Source organism: Scyliorhinus canicula, chromosome 1 (genome assembly GCF_902713615.1).
Source record: "Scyliorhinus canicula chromosome 1, sScyCan1.1, whole genome shotgun sequence".
In the NCBI taxonomy this organism is placed as follows: Eukaryota; Metazoa; Chordata; class Chondrichthyes; order Carcharhiniformes; family Scyliorhinidae; genus Scyliorhinus; species Scyliorhinus canicula.
The window spans coordinates 30,478,916-30,491,879 of record NC_052146.1 but is presented as its reverse complement, the minus strand read 5'-3'; the positions used below and the strand labels follow the sequence as shown (position 1 = coordinate 30,491,879).

The window sequence follows — 12,964 nt, the reverse complement described above, 5'->3', positions numbered from 1 at the left end:
TTTTGAAGAATAAAGGGATTAAGGGTTATGGTGCTCGGGCCGGAAAGTGGAGATGAGTCCACAAAAGATCAGCCATGATCTAATTGAATGGCGGAGCAGGCTCGAGGGGCCAGATGGCCACTCCTGCTCCTACTTCTTATGTTCTTATGTTCTTATTCTATATAACTGTTTCCTATTGCTTCCTCCAAGGGTTTTTGTCGTGACAGTTTGTCTTTTAGAAGGGGCACTTGGCTCCTCGTTATTGGCAATCTTCGTCTTGGTTCTAAAGAGGTATTTTCACATCCTACTGTTCTCAGATAAATCTTCCATCACCTAGAAGGGCCCCAGCTGTATAGTAGCCGGACATAATTCCTTAAAGAAAATGGCTGACATCATTTTCTCACGGCGTTTTCAGCAGTAATTTTCTGGCTTTTTAACAATCATATGTCATGTCAATGTTCATTGAAACGAAAACACATTGAGCTTGATTCTTTGTTCACTTACCCCTTCCATTGGTGAGATGAGGAGGTCATAGAGGGCGCGAAGAGGTTGCTTGCTGACTGAGTTCAGTTTACGGGGTAAAGAGGAGGTGGAATCTTGAAGGCTCGACGTGTTGCTGCTGAACAGACTGTTCATACTCTGACAGCTTCTGAAAGGACAGAATATAATAATGTGCTCAAAACCAACTTTCCAGCTTCTTAGTGTTATGGTTCTCATCACTAAGGTCCTTTGGAGGACCCTGACCAGATTTAACTGTTCAGTCAAAATAACCACTGCATAAATATTTGCTGATCATGTGTAATCGCACAAAGGCATTATTTTGGGTTGCACAAACATATTTTTTCTCCCGACTTTCAATCGCCTGTTCAAATCGGATCAAGGATATCTTACTACAACTGCAATATTACCACTGGAAAAAGGGCAATACTTTTGCAAGCTCATGTCCCATGTCACGCACGTTTAGTTATTCCCACAAATTTGCAGAAAGATGGACACTACTTTTTTAAAAATCAACATGGAGGACACACAATATGTGTTGCAGCAAGGTGAGTGTGGTCAGGTGACCACAACCCCCCCCCCCCCCCCCCCCCCCCCCCCCCAAAAAATATACAAGAAAGATCCAAAGGCTGCATTTTAGTCCGCTTGTCTGGTCAGGATATTAAAATATAAGCAACCTTTTGGAGACACTCCATTGTGAAGAATTGTATTGCAACAGATCTTTCCTGTGGAATTAACAGCCGTTATTGCCCAAATACCCACAGGAGCAACGCACAATAACACCACCCAGCAAAGAAAAGGTCCTGCGCGGAATCCACAAGCAGGCTGTTGCACAATAACGCCATGGACATATTGGCTGCAGAATGGAATGCCACAGAATGGGAGACCCATTCAATCAAAGGGGTTGCAAAAGGCTGAGACCCAAACTCCACTGCGATTCAATGCACAAATTGTCAGGGACCATCCCATTCGTGTGGACAAAGGGAAAGCAGATACAATGGTCACCTGACTGAAACCAGCTTTTCTAAGAAAAAATAGGTATTCGCACACATCTTGAGAGCAGCCTCATGTCAGACAGCCTGGAAGACAAAGCGACTCAGAGGGTAGCGACGTCACCCAGCAAAGAAAAGGTCCTGCCCAGAATCCACAAGCAGACAGAGAAGGGGAGCTGGTCTTCTTTCAACTTCCAAGACGTCGGGTGCCACAGGAGCATGTCTACACCTTCAACTGGAGCAATTCCACAAACCTGGGGCTGCAGATAGTAAACCGCTGCAAATTCATCACCAGAAACTTAACGCTTCCATTTTCTTCAGTGAATCATCAGGTTGCCAACGTTTCAAACTTTTACCTCAAGTCACTCAAGTGCAACCGTGACTTTAGGGGCTTTTAAAAAATCTAAGTGTTTGTTACCCTGGGCGAAATTCACCGAAGACCTTCGTGACGTCCTTGACTGGCGGGCAAAAACGGCACTGGTGACTCCGGCGTCGGGGCCCATTTATAAGCCCTAAATCTCCTGTCCGGAAAGGGCCAGCAGCGGAGTGACGCTGTACGCGTCAGTTTCACCCGCTGCGGAAGTGGTGCGTCGGTTGACGTCGGGCGACATCATCAACGCCGCCCGGCGTTGGAGGGGGGTAGGGGTCGGGGGGGGGGGAGAGGGGGGGGGTAGGGGTGGGGGTAGAGGTAGGGGGGTTGGGGGTAGGGGTATAGGTGGGGGGTAGGGGTAGGGGGGTAGGGGAGGGGGGTAGAGGTGGGGGGGTAGGGGTGGGGGTAGAGGTAGGGGGGTTGGGGGGTAGGGGTAGAGGGGTAGGGGGTAGGGGGCAGCGGCGTGCGGGGGGGGGGGGGGCGACGGTGCGTTGGCCCCGGGCATCCATTGGATGGGGGCATCAGCAGATCTTCCTCAAGGCTCCCCTTCCTCCCAGCTGCCTTGTCTTTGTTTGAGAGCGAGAGAGAGGGAGATTGAGGGGACAGACAGAGAGAGAGAGACAGAGAGAGAGAGTCCCGTCCGTCCTCTGGCTGAGAGCAGGGCTTTGGTGAGTATATTGCAATCTGCCTAAACCCAGGAATATTGCCTGGTTAGAATGCAGAGGGAAATGCTGGGATCCCGGGGTGGGAGATGTGTCTGGATTTGTCTATTGCTGCTTCAGCCTCTGCGATTTCAGGTCAGTTTCACAACAACAGGAAAAACGCGTGGAGAGTGAGGGAAAAACTTTTGGCAAAGTTTCTGGGTTCTGCCTTTATAATTCACAGCGCAGAAAGGGTTCTGCGCTGTGAATTATAAAGGCACCTTTTCTAATCCTGGGGAGAAACAACCTTTTGAACAGTCTGAGGAAATAAGCAGGAATTTGGATTAATTCTGCCTCCCCACCCCCGGGCCTCTTTCTCCTCCCTCCCCCTTTCTCCTCCCTCCCCCTTTCTCCTCTCTCTCTCTCTCACATTCTCTTCATCCTGCCCTTTGTTCCAGAGCTATTTGATCCCCCTGTGCACTGGCACAGATTTACAGTGCGGTTTAGGTTCTGTGTTTACCCCAGGTGTGGGGGCGGGGAAAAGAGGGAGGGTTCGGCATTCCACAGGGGCACTGCATTGAATCACCCCCACCCCCCTCCCAAATCATCCTCCATCTAACCTCATCCACGTGGAGGGGAGGGGGTGATCTTCTATAATGCACCAATATAATTGTTCGTACATTTGGGTCTGGGCTAGTTGCCTTAGGAGGCATCACATCAGAGCCCCTGTCCACCCACCCCCCACCCCCCAGGCCCGCAAGTTTCTCCTTCCTGGAGTTTCCAGCCGGCGATGTCTTTGAGTTTGTCCACACCAGGTTTTAATAAAAGTTAAACGGTCTCTGACCAAATTGATTTTGTGCAGTTATCCATGTCACAAGGAAACATGTTTGCCGGTGTAACTGCCTGAAGGATTTTGCTGTCGCTTGGCCCCAGTGAGAACGTTGTGAAATGCATTCAAAAGTGTGGCATCGGAGGAACTATAATGACACAATGCAAGACTGACCTTGCTTTAAGAAGAGTGCTATTGCCATGCGCATAAAGTGGGGGGGGGGGGGGGGGGGGGGGGGGGGGTGCTACTTGAGTCTTTGGGGCTTACATTCAAGATTTGCCCCAGGCATCACCAGACCTCTGCATGCAACTGGGTGAGGGTTGGTTCAATGCAGTGCCCTTGAGGATTGCCAAACCCTCCCTCTTTTCCCCGCCCCCACACCTGGGGTAAACACAGAACCTAAACCGCACTGTAAATCTGTGCCAGTGCACAGTGGGATCAAATAGCTCTGGAACAAAGGGCAGGATGAAGAGAATATGAGAGAGAGAGAGGAGAAAGGGGGAGGGAGGAGAAAAGGGGAGGGACGAGAAAGAGGCCCAGGGGATGGGGAGGCAGAATTAATCCAAATTCCTGCTTATTTCCTCAGACTCTTCAAAAGGTTGTTTCTCCCCAGGATTAGAAAAGGTGCCTTTATAATTCACAGTACAGAACCCTTTCTGCGCTGTGAATTATAAAGGCAGAACCCAGAAACTTTGCCAAAAGTTTTTCCCTCTCTCTCCGCGCGTTTTTCCTGTTGTTGTGAAACTGACCTGAAATCGCAGAGGCTGAAGCAGAAATAGACAAATCCACACACATCTCCCACCCCGGGATCCCAGCATTTCCCTCTGCATTCTAACCAGGCAATATTCCTGGGTTTAGGCAGATTGCAATATACTCACCAAAGCCCTGCTCTCAGCCAGAGGACGGACGGGACTCCCTCTCTCTATCTCTCTCTCTCTGTCTGTCCCCTCAATCTCCCTCTCTCTCTCTCTCTCAAACAAAGACAAGGCAGCTGGGAGGAAGGGGAGCCTTGAGGAAGATCTGCTGATGCCCCCATCCAATGGATGCCCGGGGCCAACGCACCGTCGCCCCCCCCCCCCCCCTCTGCACGACGCTGCCCCCTACCCCTACCCCCTACCTCTACCCCTACCCCGACCCCCCCTACCTCTACCCCCACCCCCCCCACCTCTACCCCCACCCCTACCCCTCTACCCCTACCCCCTACCCCCACCTACCCCCCCCCCGCACTCGATGTAGGTAACTGAACGGCGTTAGCCATCATCTTTTTTTTTTTCTTTTTTTTAAATTTAGAGTACCCAATTATTTTTTCCAATTAAGGGGCAATTTAGCGTGGCCAATCCACCTATCCTGCACATCTTTTGGGTTGTGGGGGTGAAACCCATGCAGACACGGGGAGAATGTGCAAACTCCACACGGACAGTGACCCAGGGCCGGGATTCGAACCCGGGTCCTCAGCGCCGTAGGCAGCAATGCTAACCACTGTGTCACCGTGCTGCCCGCGTTAGCCATCATCAATGGTTGACGCCGTTATAAACCGGGCCAGTGAATAAAAAAGCTTAAAAAAACGATGGCATCCCGCCGGCGCCAGCCGTTATCCGAGGCGGCCAGCGGGATTTGAAGAACGCCGTTTTATGGCGGGTGGGTGAATCTTTAACATGGCGGGAGCGGCAATATCGGCGCCGCTGGCCGATTCTACGACCCTGCGTGGGGTTGGAGAATTTCGCCCCTCTTCTGTAAACATGTGTGTGTGTGTAATACATTCGGGTGATTGAGAGGTAAACATTTGTTCTTCCTTTCTTTAAAACTTCTGTCTTGTGTTTGTTTCATACCATTGAAGGGATTAAACACTCTTTCCTATTAAAGCAGCTCTATCTGCCATCAGTCGAGAGATGGAAAAAGGAGGACCATTCTCCCATCCCTCCCGTGACCATAACTACCACCTGTAGCAGCTGTCTTCTGTTTCTCGTCCAGACACAAAAGTATCTCATCAAATTCCTGCTTCACCTGAATTAGCTCATAGCTTCCAACAAATGAACTTTGAGAGGTAAGGCAACAGAAAGCCCACTCAGCCCCCGACACCAAAGGTTATTCGAGAACGGATTTCCCTCTCATAAACATCACTTTGTTTCCCTCCTTGCCTAGCTCCATGACCGACATCCCCTCCCACAAATGTCAAATGGCAATATCTTTATAACTTCCAGTCTACCTTGGAAAATATTAACCCAGGTTACAAACCAATCTGTTCCAAGGGGAATTATTTTCTGATCCTTAATCTTGTTCAAAGTTTATGAATCTTGTACTTATACCCTATAGTCTGAAGCTAATTTACTAACTTGTTTACTTCAGCTCTATCTGCACCTTTCATTAGTTTAAAGACATGCAAACTATCTACTCTCAGTTCTCTTCAGTTCCCTTAAAACAAATTGTAAATCTGCCCCAAAGGTCTACAGTCACTTTTCTCCAAGACTTTTTAATGCATTGATATATTTTTTTAGAGAGAGGATAGTTTTCCACCACATATGGGATCGGGTTCGGAGGCGGGGGGGGGGGGGGGGCGGGGGGGGGGCAATGTCACTGGGGGGGGGGGGGGGCAATGTCACTGGGGTGGGTTTGGCAGCAGAGGTTCTACCAACCCACAAACAGTGGTTGGCCAATCAAGGATCGGCAATGGTTATGAAGGCCTAAGCCCAAAGGCCTGGGATTTAGCTCTCTCAGACAAGCTTTATTGAAGCCTTTCCCACCTGCCTGGAGCCAGGCAGCTGAAGTCATTTATAAAAAAAAATTTAATCGGGCGCGATTCTCCGCTGCCCACGACGGGTCGGAGAATAGCGGGAGGGCCTTCCCGACATTTTTCCCACCCTCCCGCTATTCTCCCCCCCCCCCCCCCCCCCCCCCCCCACGGCCGCCCCACGACAGAATCGCTGCTCGCCGTTTTTTACGGTGAACAGCGATTATCCCCAGGCCAATGGGCCGAGTTACCAGGCCTTTACGGCCGTTTTCACGAACGCAATCACACCTGCTCTCACCGTTAGTGAAAACGGCCGCAAAGTGCCGTCCCGGACAACCATGGCACCGATTGGCACGGCCGTGCCAAGCGTGGCATGGGCGTGCGATTGGTGGCCACCGATCGCGGGCAGCGGGTCCGATACCCGCGTACAATTTGTTCTTCCGCCACCCTGCAGGATCAGTCTGCGGGGCGGCTGAGGGTCATGACGGCCCGCGCATGCGCTGTTTGACGCGTCTGCGTGATGACGTCATCCGCACATGCGCGGGTTCGAGCCGTCCACCCCGCGCATGCGCAGCTGATGTCACCGTGCGCGTCAGCCGCCGTGACGCTTGCCACGCGGACTTAGCGACGGTCGCTAAGCCCGCGATGCCGTGCTTCACGGGGCCGCGCTACTAGCCCCGCACGGGGGGGGGAGAATCGGGTCCTGGGAGGGGGCGCGGAGGCTGCCGTGCAACACGGCCAGTTTCACGGCAGCCTTTACGACTCGCCGCATTTGCGGAGAATCGCGCCCTTAAATAAACTTTTTTTAAAGTTCACAGAGGGCCCCTCAAGATGGAGGTGCTCACTCTCTCTCTCTCTCTCCTCTCCAGGCTTCAGCTTCCTCCAGACTGCAGGGCCTATATAGGCTAATGCGGGAGAAGTCACTGCTTAGTGACTGTCTCCGACACACCACAGGGTCGTCACTCTTATTTAAGCCTGACACGAAGGTCCTAACCCAAAAGGCAAAATCCTGCCTCGAGGACCTAAACCTCTAGCATACTCAAGTGTGACCTCACCACTGACATGTACAAGATCAATAAAACATTTTTTGCCTTGTAACTGAATTCCCTTAAATGCACCTCAGTACATTCTTTGTTTCTTTTTAAATAACTGCTGCACACTGATCAGGTACATTTAGCTAAATAGCGAGGACTTTCCTGGGTGGGGAGGCAGTGTGGATGGCAAATAGACTGTCAACCTTCGCCATCGTTACCCGCTGAAACTGACCACAACTTCAGAGTGTTGGGCATGCGCAGGTGAACACAGATATTCTGAGGTTGTGGCCTCGCACTTAGAGCTCTGCCACAAACTGCACTGTGGTCCTCCTTACCCATACTGCCCCCTGCCCCTGCCCCCCCCCCCACCCCCGCCCACAAACCCCCGCCCACAAACCCCCAGCCACCACCTCCACCCACCAAGGTAGCAATCATTGAAATAAAGTAGAATTTTAACTTATAAAGTAGAATTTCAACTTTCCTACTCTCACTTCACTGTTCGAAACCCCAGGGCAGGACTTTCCTCTCCCCGAGTCGCGTGTTTCTCAGCCGCGTGTTTCTCAGCCGCGTGTTTTCTGGCAGCGGGATTCTATCCACCCGCCACTTGCCAATGGGGTGCACTGCCAGTGGGAAAGAGAATCCTGATGATTGGGGAATTCCAGCCCCTATATAAAGAAAGATTTTGTTCTGATGTACCCTGGCTGTTAACAGCGATGTTATTAATAAGATTTGATGAATAACAGAACTGGGCCTGAAAAATAAATTTTATATCCATGGAGTACTTCTGAACAATTACTAGACTCTTAAACATTCCAAAAATAATAATAAACATCCGGAATACTTCAGCATCCACCCTCACTCCACGCGGAAGTCTCAATTTTTAATTTCCTCTGTAAATATTTTTTGAAGTGATTTCATTGACTGCTTTTTGTTTCCTGGCTGGGTGTCTGTGAAAATCCCGGAATGTGGGCCTGGATCCTCCGGCTGTTGGGATTCTCTGCTGCTGCCAACAGCGCACCCCTGTCAGTGGGTTTCCCGGTGGAAAGGGGTGGGTTCAATGGGAAATCCCATTGACAAGCGGCGGGAAGATTGAATCGCTCCGCCAAGGAACACCCAGCTGGGGGGGGGCCAGAGAATCCAGCCCGTGAATGATTACTTGGACAACCGGATGACACGACCCCATCACCACTCTGGAAATGCCCAATCAAGAACTCTGTCATCGGTTGAAGAATCACTGCACACTGTTAGAGATACAATTTGTGAGAGAGAGAATGAAAAAGAGAGGAAGAAGAGTGAGAGAGATCTCTGGATATTGCGGACGGCACGGTAACACAGTGGTTAGCACAGCTGCTTCACAGCTCCAGGGTCCCAGGTTCGATTCTCGGCTTGGGTCACTGTCTGTGCGGAGCCTGCACGTTCTCCCCGTGTCTGCGTGGGTTTCCTCCGGGTACTCCGGTTTCCTCCCACAGTCCAAAGACGTGCAGGTTAGGTGGATTGGCCATGCTAAATTGCCCTTAGTGTTCAAAAAGGTTGGGTGGGGTTACTGGGTTACGGGGATAGGGTGAAAGTGGGTCGGTGCAGACTCGATGGGCCGAATGGCCTCCTTCTGCACTGTATGTTCTATATGTTTCAATAAGATCACCTTTCATTCTTCTCAACTCCAATGAGTATAGAGACAATCTGTTTCACCTTCTCTTACTCGACAATGGGCACAATTCGCCAAAACATTGCTAAGTATGGTCTCCGGCTGGAAACGAGGTGTGATTCCCGTTGAGTGATTAGGCGTGATCCAGATTGCAACCTAGCCATACTTAGATAAATGGCTGGATTCTCCACTTCGCAAAGCTGGAAGCGAGAATTGAGCAAAATGGAAAGATTCCCCTCACTGGTAGTGATATCGATGTTTGCAGCCCGCTCCGGGGGACCCATGTAGAACCATCATATACATGGATTTTAATAGCATTAGCGGGTTGGACACTTCATACTCCACCACTCTCAAGCGGAAGTCATGCAGATGGGAATTAGTATTTACGTGGCCATTGAGCGCCATGGCTGCGGAAAGGGAGCGGGAAGCTAAAAAAAACTCTGCAGAAGCCTCAAAAGCTGTGGCACTTGTCAGGTTCACCAGCTGTCTCCTCCTGGTGAGACTGGCAGCGCTGACTACCTCTGCCTCCACCTCCCAGCACTGTTGAGGAGGGTGGGCTTCAGAATGCGGATCATCCTGGGAAAGAGGGAGGCTCTCTGCTCCCCACTGGCATGGAGCAATGGATCCACCTTGGACGCCCGACCTCGGTGGCTGGTCTACTCTGAGCCATTTTGGTGGCTGCAGTGAGTGTGGGGTAAGTGGAGCACTTAAAAACAGCTCCAGCTGTCAAGCTCTTTAGCGCTAATTACGGCCCCAGCAGTTACAGCGCCCGCTGGGCCAGGAATTGCTCTTAATTCGCGGTGGTAGAGTGCCCGGCCATTTGCATAGCATGACTTGCTTACCGAATAGCGCCCCTGATGCAAGTGCGAATTGCAAGCTATTCAGTCCCAGCAGGAACACTCTCCCAAACGGAGAATTACCTCCAGTTTTTTTGGAGGCGGGTGACTTTTGCACAGGCACTGAGGGGCAAGGCCTAAACACACTGGCAATCCAGCTTCACAGAAACACGGGCCGGGATTCCCCAACCCCCCGCCAGGTCGGAGAATCCCCGGGGGAGGCAAGAAACCCACCCCGCCGCTGGCTGCCATATTCTCCAGCGTCGTTTGTTGGGCGGCGGTGGGATTCCAATACAAGTTACAATTATCAACGCTGAATCAGGGTATTCATGAAACGCACAGGCCCCAGAGCAATCACAGAGGCTTCCCCTCTTTTACAGACATACTTCTGTGATGTCATTACAAAGTGTACATGTAGTGCAAGTGCTGATAAAGGTCTCTGGTTAATGGCAGATAGTCAAATAGGCAGTTGGCAACTCTCCAATGCTGTGCAAGCTCAGCCTGAGCTTCCAGTTGGATAATAATAAGACTTCCACCCACCCTCCGACTGTTTTTATTTTATCATAGAATTTACAGTGTAGATTTACGGGCAGCACGGTAGCCTTGTGGATAGCACAATTGCTTCACAGCGCCAGGGTCCCAGGTTCGATTCCAGCTTGGGTCACTGTCTGTGTCGAGTTTGCACATCCTCCCCGTGTGTGCGTGGGTTTCCTCCGGGTGCTCCGGTTTCCTCCCACAGTCCAAAGATGTGCAGGTTAGGTGGATTGGCCATGATAAATTGCCCATGATAAATTGCCCTTTGTGTCCAAAATTGCCCTTAGTGTTGGGTGGGGTTGCTGGGTTATGGGGATACGGTGGAGGTGTTGATCTTGGTCTTTCCAAGAGCCGGTGCAGACTCGATGGGCTGCAACTGGAAGTGTGGTCATTCCTCCCTTGCCTGTAGGTTAAAAACTGAAGGAGCAGTGGAAATTACAAGTACTCATTTACCATTAGTTGGAAATAGACTCAATTAGCAAAGTTCATTGGCTAAATAAATTTAATTTAAAAAAAGTGATTTCCCCCTCACAACCGTGATACAGTTCTGATCATTATCAGTCCTTAGTGAAAACAATGCAGTCAAGGGAAGGCTCTGTAAACTGCTCCAGGCTCTGTCATTTCATAACGACTCCAATCCATTTTTGCCAATTTCATTCTCAACGGGATAATAAAACAGAACATTCCTACTCCACAGCTTATCTTGTTGCTGGACCAGGGATTGAACCTTGTGTTGTTGGCACCAATCTGGTAACTGAGCCAACCTGCACCCCCCCCTTCCTTGGTATTCAAGTCCTGACTTCGGTCTTGAACCCAGAACTTGTGGCTCAGCGGCAGGGAGGCACTGATGTAACAGTGCAAGCCCATTCACACACACAGGAATGAGTTCTGTTAGATATTGTTCCATCAACATTCTTCCACTAGATGGCACTGGAGATTAAGACGTGAATGTCCTCTATCCTCCCCTTAAATCATAATGAACAACCAGCGGTCAGATTCTCCGTCCCTGAGATTAAGTGATGACGCCGGGGCGGGATTCGTGGAGTTCTATGACAAAATAACTGGACCCGCATCTGGACTGATTCAGCGACTGTTAAGGGGATAGCACCGGCGCCACGTGGAACACAATCGATTCCAATGAGAAACGGTGCCGGATTCGCCGGGTCCGGGATTGACCCTCAGGAGGCTGACAAGCTGCAGCTGCGTATACACACTTCACTCCCCACACACACCGTCCCAGCCAACAGGATGGCACAAAGTCACCTGGCCCCGAGGTTCACCGACGTGGAACTGGAGACCCTGCCAGACGCTTTGGAGGAGAGTGGCACCCTGTATCCAGGGGCCGGAAGGAGGCTGCCAGCTGCCGCCGTTCGCCAGACATGGACGCAGGTGGCAGAGGTGACTAGTCCATGGGCAACACTGTCCGAGGCCGGCCAGAAGTGCCAGAAAAAGCTGCACAATGGCCTCAGGACGGCCAGGGTGAGTAGGTAGCGCTGTTCCCCTGGCACCAACCACCCGTCTCACACACCTGTAACCCACCTCCACCCTGCACCACATGCTGGCACCCACATTGGCCGCCATGGATGGGTTCCCTGGCCACTGAAGCCACCCATCCCCTGGCTGCGTGCATTGGGCTGTCTAATGCTGTGTGTTTACTGCTCCTCAGCCTCTCTCCCAACTCCCCCCACTCCCCCAGGAGAAGACACCCATAACCGCTGGGGACCACCCATAACCGCTGGGGACCACCCATAACCGCCGGGGCGGGAGATGACTGGAGGGGGATCACCAGATCCGCAGCCCCTCAACGCAGCAGAACAGAGGACCCTGGATATGGGGGTCAGCATTGGATGAGGCAGTGAGAACCTGCTGAGTTACAGTTCCCCATGGAATGTGGGGTACCGCACCCCAACAACACCCCACCCCACCCTCACACCAACATCATCCTCACACCCACACCATGCCCACACCACCCTCACACCACCATCCCCACCCCACCCTCACACCCACCATCCCCATACCAATCCCACACCACCCTCACACTCATACTAGCTCCACCCCACAACATGCACACATGCCCGCTCCACCACCACCACTATAGCCCCTCCCAAACACACACCCTCCCCAACACTCCCCCCAAAACTCCCACTCCCTGTGGTGGTATGATTAGCATAGCTGCCTGCCATTGGTGCAGAACACCGGCTTACCATTGGCCCTGATCGGTCATGTGCCTCTCGACCGGTTGGTTGAGACCAGTCATGTGACGGCTCCCCGATTGGTCGAGAGGCTGAGTTAACCCCGCCTCCAGGGTGGGGTATAAATACCCAGCACTCCCAGCGGTCGTCCTTATACTGTAATCGACCGCAGGGCTAACATCTAGCTGATTAAAACCATACTTTTGTCCAGCAACTTGCCTCGCGTTCAGTTGATGGTACATCAATTTAATCAGCTAGAAATTTGAAGATGGAGCTCCGGATCAAGCCTGAATGCCTCCGTATCAGCCCGCAAACTCCGAATGCATCAGAAATCTTCAAGCATTGGCTGGCGTGTTTCGATGGATACCTGGCGTCTGCAAACAGCCCCCCCACCATGGCACAGAAGCTTCATATTCTCCATTCCAGCGTAGGCATGGCGGCCTACGCGATGATAGGGGAAGAAAAAGAGTACGACGCGGCCATGGATAAGCTGAAAGGACAGTTTCTTAAACCGGTAAACCGAGTGTTCGCCCAACATCTGCTGGATACCAGACAACAGCTCCCCGGTGAGTCCTCAGACGATTTTTACCAGGCCCTCGCTGTCCTAGGAAGGAATTGCACCTGCCTCCAAGTTTCAGCCACTGAGCACATGGAACCTTTGATTAGAGATGCTTACGTGGCTGGGA

At 51.6% G+C, this 12,964-nt stretch overlaps 1 protein-coding gene across 5 annotated transcripts in view; it reads right to left on the bottom strand.

Moving 5' to 3' along the window:
• ttc28 (tetratricopeptide repeat domain 28) overlaps nucleotides 1–12,964 on the bottom strand; it is a 965,957-nt gene that overhangs the window by 95,994 nt on the left and 856,999 nt on the right. For 4 of the 5 annotated variants that reach the window (XM_038780339.1, XM_038780595.1, XM_038780420.1 and 1 more), the window contains one exon: nucleotides 484–628. In XM_038780339.1, coding sequence (XP_038636267.1) covers nucleotides 484–628 — 145 coding nt within the window. The remainder of the gene's footprint in view (nucleotides 1–483; nucleotides 629–12,964) is intronic. The other variant, XM_038780507.1, reaches the window with a different exon arrangement.